The sequence below is a fragment of the Anomaloglossus baeobatrachus genome, chromosome 1, assembly GCF_048569485.1.
Source record: "Anomaloglossus baeobatrachus isolate aAnoBae1 chromosome 1, aAnoBae1.hap1, whole genome shotgun sequence".
NCBI lineage: Eukaryota > Metazoa > Chordata > Amphibia > Anura > Aromobatidae > Anomaloglossus > Anomaloglossus baeobatrachus.
The window spans coordinates 551,866,328-551,888,783 of NC_134353.1; the positions used below are offsets into that span (position 1 = coordinate 551,866,328).

At 47.3% G+C, this 22,456-nt stretch overlaps 1 protein-coding gene across 3 annotated transcripts in view; it reads left to right on the forward strand.

The window, feature by feature from the left end:
- IFT74 (intraflagellar transport 74) overlaps positions 1-22,456 on the forward strand; it is a 191,647-nt gene that overhangs the window by 157,063 nt on the left and 12,128 nt on the right. For all 3 annotated transcript variants that reach the window (XM_075316873.1, XM_075316866.1, XM_075316880.1), the window contains exons 15-16: positions 8,152-8,249; positions 8,478-8,604. In XM_075316873.1, coding sequence (XP_075172988.1) covers positions 8,152-8,249; positions 8,478-8,604 — 225 coding nt within the window. The remainder of the gene's footprint in view (positions 1-8,151; positions 8,250-8,477; positions 8,605-22,456) is intronic.

Here is a 22,456-nt window from a genome sequence, read left to right on the forward strand (position 1 = left end):
CAGAGTCCCAGAAATCCCACACAATCCACTGGACGGCGAGGTCTGTCCGCAGATTCAGATCTCGCTCCCTTCCTCTTCAAAAACTCAACTCCCAACTGCATTTAGAAACAGGAGTGAATTGTTTGAGCTCGTGGGCCCGCCCCTCAAGGGTAGGGGTCTATGCAATGGTTGGGCCCACTAGAAGATTCTAGAAGGTTGGCTCCGAGATGTCTACAGGTTTGTGTAGTTGGCGTTATCCACTGCTTACGAAACAATGAGAAGTTCCCCTGGCTGTGTGGACAAGAGATAATTGCATTATGGGCCCAGAGACACAGGAGATGGGGGGAAGGTATGGTTACTTACATCCCAAAACATTTCAAAGTGTTCAGTAAGTACAACCAAAGGAAAGTGACATCACATCCTGACATAGTATTACAGCAAATACAGTGAGAAGGTAAAATACATCATGACATACCATATCAACACAGACCCCACTCATAGTGTAATTCCCCCACAAACTGCTCACATAGTGTGATGCTCCCACACACAATGTTTTCCCCACAGCCCTCGCGCACAGTATGATGGCACCACAGTTCCCGCACACAGTATGATGGCACCTCAACGCCCAAAGTATGGTTCCCTCTCATACAGTATGATGCCCCACATATAGTATAATAAACCCACAACTTCCTCATACAGTATGATGGCCCACAATCCTCACGCACAATATGATGATCACACATTCCCTAAAATCATTTTGATGCCTCCACACAGTATGATGGCCCCACAGTACCCCTCACATAGTATGATGGTTCCACAGCACCCACACCCAGTATGAGCGCCACACAGCCTCGACACAGTATAATGGATGCATAGCCTTCCATCCAGTATGATAGCCCCACTCTCAATATAAAGCCCACACACCATATGATACTTTGTGCGGGCTACAGGAGCATGATCCCCCATGGCCCTACACACACAGTATGATGCCTACATACACAATATGATGGCTCTGCAGCACCACATAAACCGTGTAATGTTCCCACATCACCATAATATTAAAAACTAGAAGGTGGCCCGATTCTACGCATCGGGTATTCTAGAATTGTGTAGTTAATGTATGATTTTTGTTATATATATAGATGTTGTTGTGTGTAGTTACCAAGTGTTTGTGTAGGGGCTGTACATGTTCTGGGTGTTGTCTGGGTGTAGCGGGGGGTGAGAGCGGTGTTGTTTGTGTGTTGCGTTGTGTGTCGTTATTTGTGGAGCGCTGTGTGTCTGTATCGTTGTGTGTATGTGTGTTGCGCGGTTTGTGTATGTGTGTGTGTGTTTTGGGGGAGGTATGTTTTGTGCAATGTGTGTGTTGTGCGGTATGTGCATATATTTGTGTGTGCCGCGGTGTTTGTGTGTTGGGTGTTGTGTGTCTGCGGCGTTGTCTGTGTGTGTGGGTGTCTGTGTAGGGCGGTGTTTGTGGTTCCCAGTGTGTGTGTGGTGTGTTGTGCAATGCGTGTGTGGCAGTGTGTGTGTGTGTTTTGGGGGAAGGTGTGCACCCCCCATCGTGGTCCACCCCCCATCGTGCTCCATCCCCCATGCTGCGCACCCCCCATCGTGCTCCATCCCCATGCTGCGCACCCCCCATCGTGCTCCATCCCCACTCCCCATTGTGCTCCATCCTCCATGCTGCGCATTCCCCATCGTGCTCCATCCCCCATGCTGCGCATTCCCCATCGTGCTCCATCCCCCATGCTGCGCACTCCCCATCGTGCTCCATCGTGTGAGTGTGCGTGTGAGTGTGAGTGTGCGTGTGAGTCTGAGTGTGAGTGTGCGTGTGAGTCTGAGTGTAAGTCTGAGTGTGAGTATGAGTGTGCGTGTGAGTCTGAGTCTGAGTGTGCCTGTGAGTCTGAGTGTGCGTGTGAGTCTGAGTGTGAGTCTGAGTGTGAGTGTGCGTGTGAGTGTGCGTGTGAGTGTGCGTGTGAGTGTGCGTGTTAGTCTGAGTGTTATTCTGAGTGTTAGTCTGAGTGTTAGTCTGAGTGTGAGTCTGAGTGTGAGTCTGAGTGTGAGTGTGCGTGTGAGTCTGAGTGTGTGTGAGTGTGCGTGTGAGTCTGAGTGTGCGTGTGAGTCTGAGTGTGAGTCTGAGTGTGAGTCTGAGTGTGAGTCTGAGTGTGAGTCTGAGTGTGAGTCTGAGTGTGAGTGTGAGTCTGTGTGAGTGTGCGTGTGAGTCTGAGTGTAAGTCTGAGTGTGAGTATGAGTGTGCGTGTGAGTCTGAGTCTGAGTGTTAGTCTGTTAGTCTGAGTGTTAGTCTGAGTGTGAGTGTGCGTGTGAGTGTGCGTGTGAGTCTGAGTGTGAGTCTGAGTGTGCGTCTGAGTGTGCGTGTGAGTGTGCGTGTGAGTGTGCGTGTGAGTGTGAGTGTGAGTGTGAGTCTGAGTGTGTGTGAGTGTGCGTGTGAGTCTGAGTCTGAGTCTGAGTGTGAGTCTGAGTGTGAGTCTGAGTGTGAGTGTGAGTCTGAGTGTGCGTGTGAGTGTGTCTGAGTCTGAGTATGCGTGTGCGTGTGAGTCTGAGTGTGCGTGTGAGTCTGAGTGTGAGTCTGAGTGTGAGTCTGAGTGTGCGTGTGAGTCTGAGTGTGTGTGAGTGTGAGTGTGCGTGTGAGTCTGAGTGTGTGAGAGTGTGCGTGTGAGTCTGAGTGTGCGTGTGAGTCTGAGTGTGCGTGTGAGTCTGAGTCTGAGTGTGAGTCTGAGTGTGAGTCTGAGTGTGAGTGTGAGTGTGAGTCTGAGTGTGAGTCTGAGTGTGCGTGTGAGTCTGAGTGTGTGTGAGTGTGAGTGTGCGTGTGAGTCTGAGTGTGAGTGTGCGTGTGAGTCTGAGTGTGCGTGTGAGTCTGAGTGTGAGTGTGCGTGTGAGTGTGCGTGTGAGTGTGCGTGTGAGTCTGAGTGTTAGTCTGAGTGTTAGTCTGTTAGTCTGAGTGTTAGTCTGAGTGTGAGTGTGCGTGTGAGTGTGCGTGTGAGTCTGAGTGTGAGTCTGAGTGTGAGTCTGAGTGTGCGTGTGAGTGTGCGTGTGAGTGTGCGTGTGAGTCTGAGTGTGCGTGTGCGTGTGAGTCTGAGTGTGAGTCTGAGTGTGCGTGTGAGTCTGAGTGTGCGTGTGAGTCTGAGTCTGAGTGTGCGTGTGAGTGTGAGTGAGTCTGAGTGTGAGTCTGAGTGTGAGTCTGAGTGTGCGTGTGCGTGTGAGTCTGAGTCTGAGTGTGCGTGTGAATCTGAGTGTGAGTCTGAGTCTGAGTGTGCGTGTGAGTGTGCGTGTGAGTCTGAGTCTGAGTCTGAGTCTGAGTGTGAGTCTGAGTGTGAGTGTGAGTCTGAGTGTGCGTGTGAGTGTGTCTGAGTCTGAGTATGCGTGTGCGTGTGAGTCTGAGTGTGCGTGTGAGTCTGAGTGTGAGTCTGAGTGTGAGTGTGAGTGTGCGTGTGAGTCTGAGTGTGTGAGAGTGTGCGTGTGAGTCTGAGTGTGCGTGTGAGTCTGAGTGTGCGTGTGAGTCTGAGTCTGAGTGTGAGTCTGAGTGTGAGTCTGAGTGTGAGTGTGAGTCTGAGTGTGAGTCTGAGTGTGCGTGTGAGTCTGAGTGTGTGTGAGTGTGAGTGTGCGTGTGAGTCTGAGTGTGAGTGTGAGTGTGAGTCTGAGTGTGAGTGTGCGGGTGAGTCTGAGTGTGCGTGTGAGTCTGAGTGTGCGTGTGAGTCTGAGTGTGAGTCTGAGTGTGAGTCTGAGTGTGAGTGTGAGTCTGAGTGTGCGTGTGAGTGTGTCTGAGTCTGAGTATGCGTGTGAGTGTGAGTCTGAGTGTGCGTGTGAGTGTGCGTGTTAGTCTGAGTGTTATTCTGAGTGTTAGTCTGAGTGTTAGTCTGAGTGTTAGTCTGAGTGTTAGTCTGAGTGTGCGTGTGAGTCTGAGTGTGAGTCTGAGTGTGAGTCTGAGTGTGCGTGTGAGTCTGAGTCTGAGTGTGAGTGTGCGTGTGAGTCTGAGTGTGAGTCTGAGTGTGAGTCTGAGTCTGAGTGTGAGTCTGAGTGTGCGTGTGCGTGTGCGTGTGAGTCTGAGTGTGAGTCTGAGTGTGCGTGTGAGTGTGCGTGTGAGTCTGAGTGTGCGTGTGAGTCTGAGTCTGAGTGTGAGTGTGCGTGTGAGTCTGAGTGTGAGTCTGAGTGTGAGTGTGAGTCTGAGTGTGCGTGTGCGTGTGAGTCTGAGTCTGAGTGTGCGTGTGAGTGTGCGTGTGAGTCTGAGTGTGAGTCTGAGTGTGAGTCTGAGTGTGCGTGTGCGTGTGAGTCTGAGTGTGAGTCTGAGTGTGCGTGTGAGTCTGAGTCTGAGTGTGCGTGTGAGTGTGCGTGTGAGTCTGAGTGTGAGTCTGAGTGTGAGTGTGAGTCTGAGTGTGCGTGTGAGTGAGTGTGAGTCTGAGTGTGAGTCTGAGTGTGAGTCTGAGTGTGAGTCTGAGTGTGCGTGTGCGTGTGAGTCTGAGTGTGAGTCTGAGTGTGCGTGTGAGTCTGAGTCTGAGTCTGAGTGTGAGTCTGAGTGTGCGTGTGAGTCTGAGTGTGCGTGTGAGTCTGAGTCTGAGTGTGCGTGTGAGTGTGCGTGTGAGTCTGAGTGTGAGTCTGAGTGTGAGTCTGAGTGTGAGTCTGAGTGTGAGTGTGCGTGTGAGTCTGAGTGTGTGTGAGTGTGCGTGTGAGTCTGAGTGTGCGTGTGAGTCTGAGTGTGCGTGTGAGTCTGAGTGTGAGTCTGAGTGTGAGTCTGAGTGTGAGTCTGAGTGTGAGTCTGAGTGTGAGTCTGAGTGTGAGTCTGAGTGTGAGTGTGAGTCTGAGTGTGCGTGTGAGTCTGAGTGTGAGTCTGAGTGTGAGTCTGAGTGTGAGTCTGAGTGTGAGTCTGAGTGTGAGTCTGAGTGTGCGTGTGCGTGTGAGTGTGCGTGTGAGTCTGAGTGTGTGTGAGTGTGCGTGTGAGTCTGAGTGTGAGTCTGAGTGTGCGTGTGAGTCTGAGTCTGAGTGTGCGTGTGAGTGTGCGTGTGAGTCTGAGTGTGAGTCTGAGTGTGAGTCTGAGTGTGCGTGTGAGTCTGAGTGTGAGTCTGAGTGTGCGTGTGCGTGTGAGTCTGAGTGTGAGTCTGAGTGTGCGTGTGAGTCTGAGTGTGCGTGTGAGTCTGAGTCTGAGTGTGCGTGTGAGTGTGAGTGAGTCTGAGTGTGAGTCTGAGTGTGAGTCTGAGTGTGCGTGTGAGTCTGAGTCTGAGTGTGCGTGTGAATCTGAGTGTGAGTCTGAGTGTGAGTCTGAGTGTGAGTCTGAGTGTGCGTGTGCGTGTGAGTCTAAGTGTGCGTGTGAGTCTGAGTCTGAGTGTGCGTGTGAGTGTGCGTGTGAGTCTGAGTGTGAGTCTGAGTGTGAGTCTGAGTGTGAGTGTGAGTCTGAGTGTGCGTGTGAGTCTGAGTGTGCGTGTGAGTGTGCGTGTGAGTCTGAGTGTGAGTGTGAGTGTGAGTCTGAGTGCGTGTGCGTGTGAGTCTGAGTCTGAGTGTGCGTGTGAGTGTGCGTGTGAGTCTGAGTGTGAGTCTGAGTGTGAGTCTGAGTGTGCGTGTGCGTCTGAGTGTGAGTCTGAGTGTGCGTGTGAGTGTGCGTGTGAGTCTGAGTGTGAGTCTGAGTGTGAGTGTGAGTCTGAGTGTGCGTGTGAGTCTGAGTGTGAGTCTGAGTGTGAGTCTGAGTGTGAGTCTGAGTGTGAGTGTGAGTGAGTGTGAGTCTGAGTGTGAGTCTGAGTATGCGTGTGAGTGTGAGTCTGAGTGTGAGTGTGAGTGTGAGTCTGAGTGTGCGTGTGAGTCTGAGTGTGAGTGTGAGTGTGAGTCTGAGTGTGCGTGTGAGTGTGCGTGTGAGTGTGAGTGTGCGTGTGAGTCTGAGTGTGAGTGTGAGTCTGAGTGTGAGTGTGAGTCTGAGTGTGAGTCTGAGTGTGAGTCTGAGTGTGAGTGTGAGTCTGAGTGTGAGTCTGAGTGTGTGTGTGAGTCTGAGTGTGCGTGTGAGTCTGAGTCGGAGTGTGCGTGTGAGTGTGCGTGTGAGTGTGCGTGTGAGTCTGAGTGTGAGTGTGAGTGTGAGTCTGAGTGTGAGTGTGAGTCTGAGTGTGAGTGTGAGTCTGAGTGTGTGTGAGTGTGCGTGTGAGTCTGAGTGTGCGTGTGAGTCTGAGTGTGCGTGTGAGTGAGTGTGAGTCTGAGTGTGAGTCTGAGTGTGAGTCTGAGTGTGCGTGTGAGTGTGAGTGTGAGTCTGAGTGTGAGTCTGAGTGTGAGTGAGTGTGAGTCTGAGTGTGAGTCTGAGTGTGAGTCTGAGTGTGAGTCTGAGTGTGAGTCTGAGTGTGAGTCTGAGTGTGCGTGTGCGTGTGCGTGTGAGTCTGAGTGTGAGTCTGAGTGTGCGTGTGAGTCTGAGTCTGAGTGTGCGTGTGAGTGTGAGTCTGAGTGTGCGTGTGCGTGTGCGTGTGAGTCTGAGTGTGAGTCTGAGTGTGAGTCTGAGTATGCGTGTGAGTGTGAGTCTGAGTGTGAGTCTGAGTGTGAGTCTGAGTGTGAGTCTGAGTGTGAGTCTGAGTGTGAGTCTGAGTGTGAGTCTGAGTATGCGTGTGAGTGTGAGTCTGAGTGTGAGTGTGAGTCTGAGTGTGCGTGTGAGTCTGAGTGTGAGTCTGAGTGTGAGTCTGAGTGTGAGTGTGAGTGAGTGTGAGTCTGAGTGTGAGTCTGAGTATGCGTGTGAGTGTGAGTCTGAGTGTGAGTGTGAGTCTGAGTGTGCGTGTGAGTCTGAGTGTGAGTGTGAGTGTGAGTCTGAGTGTGCGTGTGAGTCTGAGTGTGCGTGTGAGTGTGAGTGTGCGTGTGAGTCTGAGTGTGAGTGTGAGTCTGAGTGTGCGTGTGAGTCTGAGTGTGCGTGTGAGTCTGAGTGTGAGTGTGAGTCTGAGTGTGAGTCTGAGTGTGAGTCTGAGTGTGAGTCTGAGTGTGAGTGAGTCTGAGTGTGAGTGTGAGTCTGAGTGTGAGTCTGAGTGTGTGTGTGAGTCTGAGTGTGCGTGTGAGTCTGAGTCGGAGTGTGCGTGTGAGTGTGCGTGTGAGTCTGAGTGTGAGTCTGAGTGTGAGTCTGAGTGTGAGTGTGAGTCTGAGTGTGAGTGTGAGTCTGAGTGTGAGTGTGAGTCTGAGTGTGTGTGAGTGTGCGTGTGAGTCTGAGTGTGCGTGTGAGTCTGAGTGTGAGTGTGAGTCTGAGTGTGTGTGAGTGTGCGTGTGAGTCTGAGTGTGAGTCTGAGTGTGAGTCTGAGTGTGAGTCTGAGTGTGAGTCTGAGTGTGAGTCTGAGTGTGAGTCTGAGTGTGAGTCTGAGTATGCGTGTGAGTGTGAGTCTGAGTGTGAGTGTGAGTCTGAGTGTGCGTGTGAGTCTGAGTGTGCGTGTGAGTCTGAGTGTGAGTCTGAGTGTGAGTGTGAGTCTGAGTGTGAGTCTGAGTGTGAGTCTGAGTGTGTGAGTGTGAGTGTGAGTGTGTGAGTGTGAGTGTGTGAGTGTGAGTGTGTGAGTGTGAGTGTGAGTGTGTGAGTGTGAGTGTGAGTGTGTGAGTGTGAGTGTGCATGTGAGTCTGAGTGTGAGTGGCGGCCAATCCGTGCGGGGGGGCGGACCCGAGGCGAGGCGAGCGGCCAATCCGTGCGGGGGGGCGGGGCCATGGCGAGCCCAGCGGCCAATCAGCTTTGTGTCACCGTAAGGACATGTCACCGTAAGGACACAATTTTGGAGCATGACAGACAGACAGACAGACAGAATAAGGCAATTATATATATAGATAGGAAGCCTTTTTGTCATCTGACACTGATTTCATGTCCACCACAGTCTGTCTCCTCTTCTGGCTGGCATAAGCAACAGTCCTGCACAGGCAGCGTAATTCAGTCATTGCTCCAGAAAACACTGGGATCTTGTAAGCTGCAGACTTTCAGCCGCCTGTGGACTACAAGATGAAGAGTGATAGGGCAGTATGCTTATAACAGATTTGAACTGTATTGGTGTCATGTTTATGCTGATACAGTTAAATGTGGCCGTCGCTGGATAGCTCCAAACTTGTTGCCCAGAGCTCTTGATCTTTGATACTATGATACTCGTGACACTTCTGCAGTTGACCTATTTTGTACTTATAATATTATATTGGGTCTAGGAGAGGAAAAAAAATGAAAGATATTTTCAATGTTTTCAGGGTTTTTCTCCAGTTTTGAAGAAAATAAGAATCAAGAGACGGAGAGGAAGTCAGAGATAGAAGCAAATATTGTCACACTCCTGGAACACTCAAGCAGGGTGAGTCTTTGTCAGTTGCCCGGATAGAAGGATATCCTTTGTTATGTAGGGCTGTCTAATCTAGCCGGTACTCTGGCACCACAAAGCAGACATTTCTTGAAGTACATGACACATTTTGCATTACAAATAGGATGTGCAATATCGATTTTGTTTTCATGATTTCCTTTATAATGTTTTTGTTTCTTGCTGAAACTGCATTGATGATGGCACAGCTCTCATTTTATACAGAATATAAATCGAATGAAACAAATCTCATCGGTTACATCTCAAGATTTGAAAATTATGCAAGAGGACCTCACTTTTAAGGAAACTGAAATGCACAAATCACAGAGCACTGCAAAGAATTTGACATCTGGTAAGGAGCTTTCTTCCAGCCATTGATTGGGGATTTTACACACAGATATAATGGCAACTTCTGTTTCTTGTAGGATGGTAATACCTCAGTCATTATAGTGGATCACAGTCTCTGTTTAATGTTACTCATGTTTAGCAATACATTTGTGAAGTACACTAAAATATATATAATTTTATGCAATTACCATATTTTCTAGTCAGAAAGCTAGAAGAGGACAGGCACAATAAATTCATATTTTGTTCTGTCATCCTTAAGGTGTAGCTGCATGCTACAGCCACATTCTTCAAATCCAAGCAAAGTTTTTCTATAAGGTTCAAGTTGGGCGACTGAAAGACACTCCAGAATGGGTATGCTTGGGATCATTGTCCTCTCGGAAGGTCCAATGAAGTTCAAGTTCCAGCATTCTTACATAAGGCATGACATATACTCCTAGAATTTACTGATACTTGATTGAATCCATCTTGCTGTCAAAAGCTACATATTTCCCATGTTAAAGATTGCAGATTAGCCTTAAAGCACTGAGCCACCGCTATTCTTCTTTGTAGGCATGGTGTTTGTTTCAGTATATACTTCATATTTCTTCCTCCAGACGTGCAGTATAAACCAGAAGTTTACATACACCATCTAAAAAGACACATTTACATGTTTTTCTTACTATCTGACATGAAATCAGAATAAACCTTTCTGGTTTTAGGTCAGTTAGAATTACTAAAATGATTTATTTTTGCCAAATACCAGAATAATGAGAGAGAGAGGTGTTTTAAGGCATTTTTATTACTTTCTGTAAAGTCAAAAGTTTACATACACTAAGGGGTACTTTGCACGTTGCGACATCGCTACTGCGATATAGTCGGGGTCAAATCGAAAGTGACGCACACCCGCCGCAGGTAACGACGTTGCAATGTGTAAAGCCTAGATGTGCCGATAAACGATAGCAAAAGCGTCGTGAATCGGTGATCTATGTAGTGTCGGACATTTTCATAATGTCGCACCAATAGGAGATACGATGTTGTTCCTCGTTCCTGCGGCAGCACACATCACTGTGTGTGAAGCCGCAGGAGCGAGGAACATCTTACCTGCCTCCACCGGCTATGCGGAAGGAAGGAGGTGGGCGGGATGTTTACATCCCGCTCATCTCCGCCCCTCCGCTTCTATTGGCCGCCTGCCGTGTGACATCACTGTGACGCCTCATGACCCGCCCTCTTAGGAAGGAGGTGGGTCGCCGGCCAGAGCGACGTCGCAGGACAGGTAAGTGCGTGTGAAGCTGCCGTAGCGATAATGTTCGCTACGGCAGCTATCACAAGATATCGCATGTGCAACGGGGCGGGTACTATCGCGCTCGGCATCGCTATCATCGGCTAGCGATGTCGCAGCGTGCAAAGTACCCCTAAGAGTACTATGCCTTTAAACAATATGGGACAGCCCATATGATGATGTCATGTCTTTGGAAGCTTCTGATAGGTTTACTGGCAACATTTGAGTTAATTAGAGACACACCTGTGGATGTATTTTAATGCACACCTGAAACACACCCTGCTACCTTGTGTAGCATCATGGGAAAGTCAACAGATATCAGCCAAGATCTCAGGAAGAGAATTGTGGACTTGCACAAGTCTGGTTCATCCTTTGGTGCAATTTCCAGATACCTGGAGGTACCTCATTCATCTGTACAAAAAAATATACAGTAGATACAGATACAAACAAAATGGGAATGTACAGCCATCTTACCGCTCAGAAAGGAGACCGGTTCTGTGTACCAGAGATGCACTTGCTTTGGTCAGTCATGTGCATCAACCCAAGAAAAAAAAGCAAAAGACCTTGTGAAGATGTTGGCGGAAACTGGTAAGATTGTATCATTATCCACAGTGAAATGAGTACTTTATCAACGTGGACTGAAAGGCCACGCTGCCAGTAAGACACCATTACTCCAAAACAAACCAGACTAATGTTTCCATATACATACAGGAACAAAGACAATAATTTTTGGAGACATGTCCTGTGGTCTGATGAAACTGAAATTGAACTGTTTGGCCATAATGACCATTGTTATGTTAGGAGGAAAACGGAGACGCTTTGAAGCCTAAGAACACCATCCCAACTGTGAAACATGGGTATGGCAGATCATGAGGTTGTTTTGCTGCAGGCGGGACTGGTGAACTTCACAAAACAAATGGCATCATGAGGAAAGAAGATTATGTAGCAATACTGAAGCAGCATCTCAAGACATCAGCCAGGAACTTAAAGCTTGGGCGGAAATTGGTCTTCGTAATGGAAAATGATCTGAAGCATACTGCCAAACTGGTTACAAAGTGGCTTAAGTATAACAAAGTCAATGTTTTAAAGTGGCCATCACAAAACCCTGATTTCAATCCTATTGAAAATTTATAGTCAAAGCTGAAAAGACAGGTGTCAGCAAGGTGACCTACAAACATGGCTCAGTTGCACCAGTTCTGTCAGGAGGAATGGGCCCAAATTCCTACCAACTGTTGCGAGAAGCTTGTTGAAGGAGAGTCAAAACATTTGAACCAAGTCGTACATTTTAAGGGAAAGGGTACCAAATACTAATGAAATTGATGGAAACTTTTGACTTTACAGAAAGAAATAAAAATGCCTTAAAACATTTTCTCTCTTTCATTATTCTGGCCCTTGGCAAATATATAAATAATTTTGGTAATCCTAATTGACCAAAAATGGGAAAGGTTTATTTGATTTCATGTCAGATAGTGAGGAAAAACATGCATATGTGTCTTTTCAGATAGTAGATGGAAACTTCTGGTTTGAACTGTAGGTCTGAAAAGTTACAGTTTTGAATAATCACTTTACAGAGCAGAATCCCCAAACTTCTGCAGCTTGTTTTTATCGTTTTGAGTATAGTTGTATGTCCTGTTGTTTGGTAATGGAACGTAGAGAATCAAACAGCTCACCAGACTCTTGAATATGGGTGTGGTGCCCGGAAACCTCAACCGGCAGCCAGGTATGAACTTGAACCAGACGAAAATAGTAGATCCAGCATCCGCTTCATATAGTTAAAACATGGATTTATTGAAAATTTATTAAAACCATAAAAAATCATAACAATCAAAGTAGACCAGTTGTCCGTCTACAGGTAAACTGTTCTTAATCATGACAATCTTGCTTTTTACAGCTCAATGTTATAAAATTTGAAGTACCTGGGGTTCAAAGTGCTCACAAAATACCTAGATAAATTCCTCAAGGGGTGTAGTTTCCAAAATGGTGTCACTTGTGGGGGTGGGGGGATTCCACTATTTAGGCAAATTTGAGGGTCTGCAAAACCAACATGGCATCCGCTATCTATTCCAGCAAAGTTGTGACCGGCCTCAGCTGTGTACTCAGGTGAAGTCTCTGACAGCTCTCAGCTGAGTCTGTTTGAGCAGATCTGTGTTTGTCTCCTCGCACTAATGTATCAGAGCTGAAGATGCTTGCCCACCTTTGGACTATGTCGGAGGAATTTTTTTTGGGTAATAAAGATGGAGTCCTAAATGTCTTCTGTTTTATTTCTAATAAAATATTTTTTTCTCTTTTTATTGTTATATTTTACTGTTAAAATAACTGACAGACGCTGTCACAGAATGGGCGTCTGTGATTGGATGCTGGAGTAATTTGAAACCAGCTCATACATTCTAGCATGCTAGATAGCATCTAGCATGTATGGGCAAATTCCAGGTTACTTCAACAGCCAATCACAGACGCCCATTCTGCGTGACAGCTTCTGAGATTGGCTGTTGGGTCCCTCACACATATAGTAGTGTAAAAATAAATAAATTAAAAAAATGACGTGACGCTCCGTGGTATTTTTGATTCTTAGTGCAGATAAAGTGGACGGCTACGGGCTGCCACCCCCATCTGCCTGTCTTTTCCTTGGCTGGCAATCAAAATTCAGTGAAGCCCATTAATTATTTTTAATTATTTAAAAAAATAATTTAAAAAAAGTGCGTGGGCTCCCGCTGTATTTTGATCGTCAGTCAGGTAAAACCAGGCAGCTGGGGGCTGGGATTCTCAGCGTCGTAAAGCCCAAGTGTTCGGGGCCCCCCACGCTAAAAACCGCAGCCGCCCCTGGAAATGGTGCATTGTTTCTTGGTGCAATTTCCAGGCGTTTTACCCAGGCCGTCCAGCGGTCCTGATGGCGGTGGCATGCTGGGTAATAAAGGGATTAATACTAGCTTTGTATTCTCAGCTGGTACTAAGACCAAAATTCATGATATCACGCCAAATTAGACATTGCCACCATGAATTTCTTGTAAACAGTAAAAATCAAGCACAGAAAAAAGAAAAAAAATACAACAAATAGAACATTTTTTTTCTATTAGAAATAAAACAAAAAAACATTTAGAGACTCCATCTTTATTATAAAAAAATCCTTAGTCCAACGTAGACCACAGGGACAGCAATGTCAGCTTTGCTTCATCACTCTGTACAGACAAGCGTCTGTACAGAGCGACAAGCAGGGAGAGCAATGTCAGCTCTGCTTCATCACTCTGTACAGACAAGCGTCTGAACAGAGCGAGAAGCAGGCTGACAGTGAGGGTATGATTCCACCTGCGTATGACTCCTTCGAGTCATGCATCGGTATCACTCGGCACGGCGCCCACTCTCCTGACAGGAGCGAGTCAGCTGTATGGGAATACATGCAGCCGACCTGCTCCAGTCAGGAGAGTGTGCGCCGTGCCGTGTGATAACGATGCGAGATTTGCAGAGTTACAGTCAAAGTTTAATTGAGTCCATGGCTCATAGACTCGGGTGAACCCCGACGTCACCACAGCCGAAGAAAGCTGAAAACTGCCGAGTGACAAGCAGTGCAGTGAATACCGCCAGAAGTTAATGATCGGACCTGGAAACAGAAGCGGCCAGGAGATAGCGGGTCTGCAAGACACGTCGCGGGACCTGTAAGTATAATCTTAATGTTTTTCACTAATGTACTTTTTTTACAGTGTAACACAAGTTTCCTAGGAAAACTCGTGTTCGGGACCGTGTGCACAAACACTGTCTTCGGTACGGATCCCGAACTTTACAGTTCGGGTTCGCCCATCCCTATTCAAGAACTATTACTGAAGACCAGATAGAGGTGAGCTAATTGCACCCCACCTCATGCCATGTCATGCCACATGTTTAGATGCCAGCATGAGCATTTCACTTTGTGAAGGTGGCCAGGAAGAGCTTTAATACCACTCTACCTATCAAGTTTTGTACATTTTAACCTCATAAAGGTGTAGTAAATTGAGCTCCCCGGAAATAATTTTTGTAAAATGGAGGTCAAGTTTATAAATAAAATGACCTATGGTTTACCTTTCTGTAAAATCTGGACAGTTTGGATAATTTGGTGAAATGGCATTAATGGCAGTGGCGTATGTTTGCTGCCTGGCAAATAGATTTGGATCCAAACAGTGTGTCGAAGATGAAATGTGATCTAGACATCTTTTAATGGCTCGCCGGTAAAAGAAAAAAAAAATCATCAGCAGCCCCGGAGAAGAAAAAGGAAGCTGTCCAGAGTAAACAATTTCACTAATGCTATTGTTCCTCAGATGTTTTTTCTAAGGTCAAGAAGTTTGGTCTCAGGCTGCATTGCTTTGTACATACCTTCTGCCACTTCTCAGCATATCTAAAGGAACCGGCCTGTATCCTCTTCCTGACTACAGTTATTTGTTTTTGATTCTTTAGCGGCAACTTCTTTACTAACCCTGTTAGATTAAGATAAATTATAATGTACGTTTGCTGATTTCTACATCTTGTCAGGGAGAAGCATTTCATTATTGTCCATAATAAGAAAAAAAAGGCAGTCTTTTCTGAACAGAGTAAAATCTGATGGCTAAAGATGTTTTCCACATTCTTGTGTCTGCTTTTAAAAAGTTGTTTTTGTTTATTTCATTGCTGCTGTTTCTTCTTTTTGTGACAACACCCAAAAAAAAATAAAAACGCGTTAAAGATAGCCAGAGTGGAGGGGAAACCTGGGAAGGCGGCATACAGATGGAGATACCCCACTCCACCAATACTTACTAACCCCATGTGACTACCATTCAGATGGAGACACTCTGCTCGGCTGTACAAAACATAAATTAACCCTTCACAGCCATAATATCTTGGAACTAACAGATGGTGATAACCTGCTTGCCCTAATAGAACCAATATTAACTCTTTATAACCACAACACCCTGCAAAATATAGAGCCACCGCAGTACCAAAAATGGCCCTTGCAGACATTTTCCAGCAGGAATCACCACTCCAATATTGAGAACATTGCCGATTGTTATTGTAATATCAGCAGACTCCATTATCAGCATTCTATATACTACCTACTTGGTGGGACTCCATTCCTCTCTTTACTCTGTCCATACTGAAAAAGACTCTTTTGTGGAGAGACTGTGTTTGAGAAAGGCCACAAGTGGCTGAAATGTCACACCACAAATAAATATATTTTTTTCTGTCGCCATACGAAATAAAACGCACTTAATTTTGCAAAGCAAAACTTTTTGTCTTACGCATTTTTCTAAAAAAAATGTGTGCAGTGTCTTTTCTAGTATATGATTTCCGGACCACAGTCCCCTCACTAGCACCTTTAAAAACTAGCTGAGTGCATACCAAAAATCTATACCTATTTTAAGAGAAACTGCATGCGGCTCTTTTTTTTTTTTTTTTTTTTTTTAATAAATAATTGAAAAAAAAAAAATGATGTGCGGTTCCCCCTAATTTTCATCCCCAGCCAAGATAACGCTGGCTGGAGGCTGGTATTCCAGCCCGCTGCCGCCCGGTATTGCCATATCTCTTAGATGTGACAATCCCGGTGCGATACCGGCTCTTCCCGGTGGCCTGGTGCGGTGCCAATTGGGGTAATGAGAGGTTAATAGCAGCGCACAGCTACTACTAAACCCTAAGTTTGTGATGGCACAGGCGTCTTTCAGATACCTGCATCACAAACCTGTAAATAAACACAGACACAGAGAAAAATTCATTATTTGAAATAAAGTACAAAACTCACCCTCCTTCACCACTTTATTACCCCCCAACACCCTGCAGCTCCGGCATAATCCACACGACGTTCCACGATGACACATCCAGCTCTGCTACATCTCAGAGCGAGCAGCCATAGAAAAGACTTCCAGCTCTGAGTGTAGCCTATTACTGAGCCGCGATAAGCGATAACTGCAGCAGAGACTGTCACAGGCTGGGGGTGTGTCAGCCTTGAACCAATCACAGATGAGAGGACGGCCGGTGGGCGGGGAAAACACGGAAAGCTGTGTGTATGCGATGGATAGTACAGGAAGTAAATGCGCGACCCAGAAGCAGTGTGCCACCATGACACCAAGTCTCGGTAAGTATGAAACTCTCCTTTATTTCTTGTTTTGTTTATTTTTATTAAGTGCCGAAGCCGGATCATGCACCCGGAATCCCGCGCCTGGGTCCGGCACACAGATAGCGCTGAAACCGCTCGGATCCGGACTTTTACAGCCCTACCCATAACATGAAAGCAAGGCATGTAATATAACTTTCATTACAAAATCTTCAGTTTTACTCAAGTTAGTTGCTGCCTGCAAAAATACATACACCCCACATCAAAAACTACTACTTTTATTGTTCTATAGGACCTCCATGATTTGTAATGTCAGCACCAAGTCTTCTAGTAATGGAAGTTAGCGACATATTGCAACTAGTAATGAGCGAGCACTATCGTGGTTGGGGTGCTCATTACTTGTAACTAGCAGTTACATGCTCAAGTGCCCGAGTATATTGGCAACTCAAGCATTTTTCCGGAAGTTCTTTTGCCACATCACTAATTACAAAATCTATCTTTTTCCATTCTTGAAGAACGTCTTTTATAGCATGCATGCTGGATGGAAAATGATGATCAGCTGTTGAGCGCCTTCGCTGGCTGTCGGCAGTGTTTTCTCTGGCTGGTCTCCCTAAGATCAGTGATTGTTTTGTCTTGCTGGTCTACTAGGCATTGCTCCCACCTGGCCAGAATCCTACTCTACACTGATGAGGGGCAATACCCCGACAGATGTGGATGGATACCTGGTCTTGGTATTTCCCTTGTCATATCTTTAAACTCGTCAAAAGCTGGATATTGACTAAAATGGCCACTTAATGTGGTGGTTATGGTGGTCTCCTAAAAGAGCCACTCCATGGACCTTTTTGATTTGCATACTTCCCAGGGGGCAATGCACCTAGGATTTCACTTTGTTGCGCGCCTTCGCTGGCTGCCGGCAGTGTTTTCTCTGGCTGATCTCCCCGAGATCAGTGATTGTTATGTCCAACTTGTCTCTTCAGAATTCCCCATAGGTTTTTATATTCAGATGTTTTGATCGCCTATTAATGTATCCTATTTCAGTGCTTTGTATTTTTTTATTATTGTTTTATTTTTAATGTGGAAAAAGGAGGGTGATTTGTATTTTTTTTTTGTAATAACATTTCTTTGTCGCTCCATTGGGAGACCCAGACAATTGGGTGTATAGCTTCTGCCTCCGGAGGCCACACAAAGTATTACACTTAAAAGTGTAAAGCCCCTCCCCTTCTGCCTATACACCCCCCCCGTGCATCACGGGCTCCTCAGTTTTTATGCTTTGTGCGAAGGGTCAGAGGAACTCCGATTCATGGCGGTCTAAGTCACGTCCTAAAAAGACCGCCGGAGGAACCGCTCCCAAAGCGGCCTCCTCATGACTTTCGGCCTCTTCAAACCGCATCCTCGGTCGGTGGCAGGCTCTCCCGCTTTTGCTACGCCTGGCTGCCACAGGTACAAGACCGTTGGGTGAGGGACATTCTGTCTCACGGTTACAGGATAGAGTTCAGCTCTCGTCCCCTGACTCGATTCTTCAGAACATCTCCGCCCCCAGAGCGAGCCGATGCTCTTCTTCAGGCGGTGAGCACTCTGAAGGCAGAAGGAGTGGTGATCCCTGTTCCTCTTCAGCAACAGGGTCACGGTTTTTACTCCAACTTGTTTGTGGTGCCAAAAAAGGACGGATCTTTCCGTCCTGTTCTGGACCTAAAACTGCTCAACAAACACGTGAAAACCAGGCGGTTCCGGATGGAATCGCTCCGCTCCGTCATCGCCTCAATGTCCCAAGGAGATTTCCTAGCATCAATCGACATCAAAGATGCTTATCTCCACGTACCGATTGCACCAGAGCATCAGCGCTTCCTGCGTTTCGCCATAGGGGACGAACACCTTCAGTTCGTGGCACTGCCTTTCGGCCTGGCGACAGCCCCACGGGTTTTCACCAAGGTCATGGCAACAGTGGTAGCAGTCCTACACTCTCAGGGACACTTGGTGATCCCTTACTTAGACGATCTGCTTGTCAAGGCACCCTCTCGAGTGGCATGCCAACACAGCCTGAACATTGCTCTGGAGACTCTCCAGAGATTCGGGTGGATCATCAATTTCCCAAAGTCAAATCTGACACCGGCCCAATCACTGACATATCTCGGCATGGAGTTTCATACTCTCTCAGCGATAGTGAAGCTTCCGCTGGACAAACAGCGTTCACTACAGACAGGGGTGCAATCTCTCCTTCAAGGCCAGTCACACCGCAAATGGGACAGGAAGTCGACGTCCCTCGACAGGAACGTCTCCCTTTCTCAGGCAGCCAAAGCCTCCCTTCGGTGGTGGCTTCTTCCCACTTCATTGTCGAAGGGGAAATCCTTCCTACCCCCATCCTGGGCGGTGGTCACGACGGACGCGAGTCTGTCAGGGTGGGGAGCGGTCTTTCTCCACCACAGGGCTCAGGGTACCTGGACTCAGCCAGAGTCCTCCCTTCAGATCAATGTTCTGGAGATAAGGGCAGTGTATCTTGCCCTAAAGGCGTTCCAGCCGTGGCTGGAAGGCAAGCAGATCCGAATTCAGTCGGACAACTCCACCGCGGTGGCATACATCAACCACCAAGGCGGAACACGCAGTCGGCAAGCCTTCCTGGAAGTCCGGCGGATTCTGCTGTGGGTGGAAGCCACAGCCTCCACCATATCCGCAGTTCACATCCCGGGCGTAGAAAACTGGGAAGCAGACTTTCTCAGTCGCCAGGGCATGGACGCAGGGGAATGGTCCCTTCACCCGGACGTGTTTCAAGAGATCTGTTGCCGCTGGGGGATGCCGGACGTCGACCTAATGGCGTCCCGGCACAACAACAAGGTCCCGGCATTCATGGCACGGTCTCAAGATCACAGAGCTCTGGCGGCAGACGCATTAGTTCAGGATTGGTCGCAGTTTCAACTGCCTTATGTGTTTCCTCCTCTGGCACTGCTGCCCAGAGTGTTACGCAAGATCAGGTCCGACTGCCGCCGCGCCATCCTCGTCGCTCCAGACTGGCCGAGGAGGTCGTGGTACCCGGATCTGTGGCATCTCACGGTGGGCCAACCGTGGGCACTACCAGACCGACCAGACTTGCTGTCTCAAGGGCCGTTTTTCCATCTGAATTCTGCGGCCCTCAACCTGACTGTGTGGCCATTGAGTCCTGGATCCTAGCGTCTTCAGGGTTATCTCAAGAGGTCATTGCCACTATGAGACAGGCCTGGAAACCAACGTCCGCCAAGATCTACCACAGGACGTGGAGGATATTCTTATCCTGGTGCTCTGATCAGGGTTTTACTCCCTGGCCATTTGCCTTGCCCACTTTTCTTTCCTTCCTTCAATCCGGATTGGAAAAGGGTTTGTCGCTCGGCTCCCTTAAGGGACAAGTCTCAGCGCTCTCTGTGTTTTTTCAGAAGCGCCTAGCCAGACTTCCACAGGTACGCACGTTCCTGCAGGGGGTTTGCCACATAGTCCCTCCTTACAAGCGTCCGTTAGAACCCTGGGATCTGAACAGGGTGCTGATGGCTCTTCAGAAACCACCTTTCGAGCCAATGAAGGATATTTCTCTTTCACGCCTTTCGCAGAAAGTGGTCTTCCTAGTAGCAGTCACATCACTTCGGAGAGTGTCTGAGCTAGCAGCGCTGTCATGCAAAGCCCCTTTCCTGGTGTTTCACCAGGACAAGGTGGTTCTGCGTCCGGTTCCGGAATTTCTCCCTAAGGTGGTATCCCCCTTTCATCTCAATCAGGATATCTCCTTACCTTCTTTTTGTCCTCATCCAGTTCACCAATGTGAAAAGGATTTGCACTTGTTAGATCTGGTGAGAGCACTCAGACTCTACATTTCTCGTACGGCGCCCCTGCGCCGCTCAGATGCACTCTTTGTCCTTGTCGCTGGCCAGCGTAAAGGGTCACAGGCTTCCAAATCAACCCTGGCTCGGTGGATCAAGGAACCAATTCTCGAAGCCTACCGTTCTTCTGGGCTTCCGGTTCCCTCAGGGCTGAAGGCCCATTCTACCAGAGCCGTGGGTGCGTCCTGGGCTTTGCGGCACCAGGCTTCGGCTCAGCAGGTGTGTCAGGCGGCTACCTGGTCGAGCCTGCACACTTTCACGAAACACTATCAGGTGCATACCTATGCTTCGGCAGATGCCAGCCTAGGTAGGCGAGTCCTTCAGGCGGCGGTTGCCCACCTGTAGGAAGGGGCCGTTTTACGGCTCTATTACGAGGTATTATTTTACCCACCCAGGGACTGCTTTTGGACGTCCCAATTGTCTGGGTCTCCCAATGGAGCGACAAAGAAGAAGGGAATTTTGTTTACTTACCGTAAATTCCATTTCTTCTAGCTCCAATTGGGAGACCCAGCCCCTGCCCCTGTTCCCTTCGGGCTGTTGTTCTTTGTGTACACATGTTGTTCATGTTGAATGGTTTTCAGTTCTCCGAACTTCCTTCGGATTGAATTTACTTTAGACCAATTTATAAGTTTCCTCCTTCCTGCTTTTGCACCAAAACTGAGGAGCCCGTGATGCACGGGGGGGGTGTATAGGCAGAAGGGGAGGGGCTTTACACTTTTAAGTGTAATACTTTGTGTGGCCTCCGGAGGCAGAAGCTATACACCCAATTGTCTGGGTCTCCCAATTGGAGCTAGAAGAAAAGGAATTTACGGTAAGTAAACAAAATTCCCTTCTTTATTCACTTTTAACTGTATTTAATACTCCGTTTGGGTGACTTGAATCTGTGATCATCTGATTGCCTGTGCATTACATAGTAGTGCTATAGCACTGCTATATATAGCAGAAATCACAATCTCCTATGACCAGCCTTCACTGGAGAATCATACTGACAGGCAAAGGGGTTATCAGCAGACCCACGGCTGTCATGACAACACATCGGTGCCCCGCGATCACTTCGCTGACACGCCGATGGCCACATGGAATGACGTGCCCCCACGCTTGTGTTAAAGGGAATGTGTTAGCAGGTTTCTGCTATGTAACCTGAATTCAGCTTGCTGCAAGGGTTAACACAAAGTTCAGGCATGCCTGTTTTGTCACAGTCCGATCTTTTCATTATTTGATATGTTTGTTTAAGCAGCAAGTCCATTATCATTACAGGACTAGAAACTCATGTGCAGTGAAGTCAGAAACCCCCCCTGCTGTGATTGATTGACACCTCACTGTCAATGTACAATCTCTATTGAGAGCCTAGTGTGGGTGGCGACTGCTACCTGGGCTCAGCAACATGACTAACTCTAAGAAGTCCGATTATGTCAGATCAATTGCAGACAGTTATCTAAGTGATACACTGTTGGAAGGTACATATTAACCCCTTCAGCCCCCGGGCACTTTCCGTTTTTGCGTCTTTGTTTTTTGCGCCTTTTCTTCCGAGAGCCGTAACTTTTTTATTATTCCGTCAATCTTGCCATATATGGGCTTGTTTTTTGCGGGACGAGTTGTACTTTTAAATGAAACCATAGGTTTTACCATATATTGTACTGGAAAACAGCAAAAAAATTCCAAGTGTAGAAAAACTGCAAAAAAAGTGTGATCGCACAATAGTTTTTGGGATGTTTTATTCACCGTGTTCACTATATGATAAAACTGATGTATCTATGTGATCCCTCAGGTCGGTGCGAGTTTGTAGACACCAAACATGTATAGGTTTACTTGTATCTAAGGGGTTAAAAAAAATTCACAAGTTTGTCCAATAAAAGTGGCGCACGTTTTGCTCCATTTTCCGAAACACGTAGCGTTCTTATTTTTTGGGATCTATTGCTCAGTGACGGCTTATTTTTTGCATCTCGAGCTGACATTTTTAATGGTACCATTTTTGTGCAGCTGCTACGTTTTAATCGCCTGTTATTGCATTTTGCGTAAAACTTGCGGCGACCAAAAAACGTAATTTTGGCGTTTGGAATTTTTTTGCCACTACGCCGTTTACCAATCAGATTAATTGATTTTATATTTTGATAGATTGGGCATTTCTGAACGCGGCGATACCAAATATGTGTCTATTTATTTATTTTTTAACCCTTTAATTTTCAATGGGGGGAAAGGGGGTGATTTGAACTTTTAGGCTTTTTTTTTTTTTTTTTTTTTTTTTTTTTAAAACTTGTTTTTTTACACTTTTTTTTTATTTTACTAGTCCCCCTAGGGGGCTATAGCGATCAGCAATCCGATCGCTATTATCTATCTGCTGATCACAGCTATACAGCTGTAAACTGCAGATTCAGTCTCTCTGTTTTTCCCTCTGCTCTCGGCCGAGGGAAAAGGAAAGTGAAACATCATAGCTGCAGGCGTCATCACATGACCCTGTGCTACGATGGCAACCACCGATAGTCACGTGATAACGCACGTGACTTCCAGTGGGGGCGGCGGTAAGTAAAAAACATGGCCGCGCGCATTTAGATTTAAGGGGTTAATGGCCGCGGGCGGAAGCGATTCCACCCGCGGCTAGCAGGCACACATATCAGCTGTTGAAAACAGCTGATATGTGTGCCGACCGCCGCCGCCTGCCCGCGGCAGGGGGCAGGGCTTAACGGGACACGATCCTTGACGGATAGATCCGTCC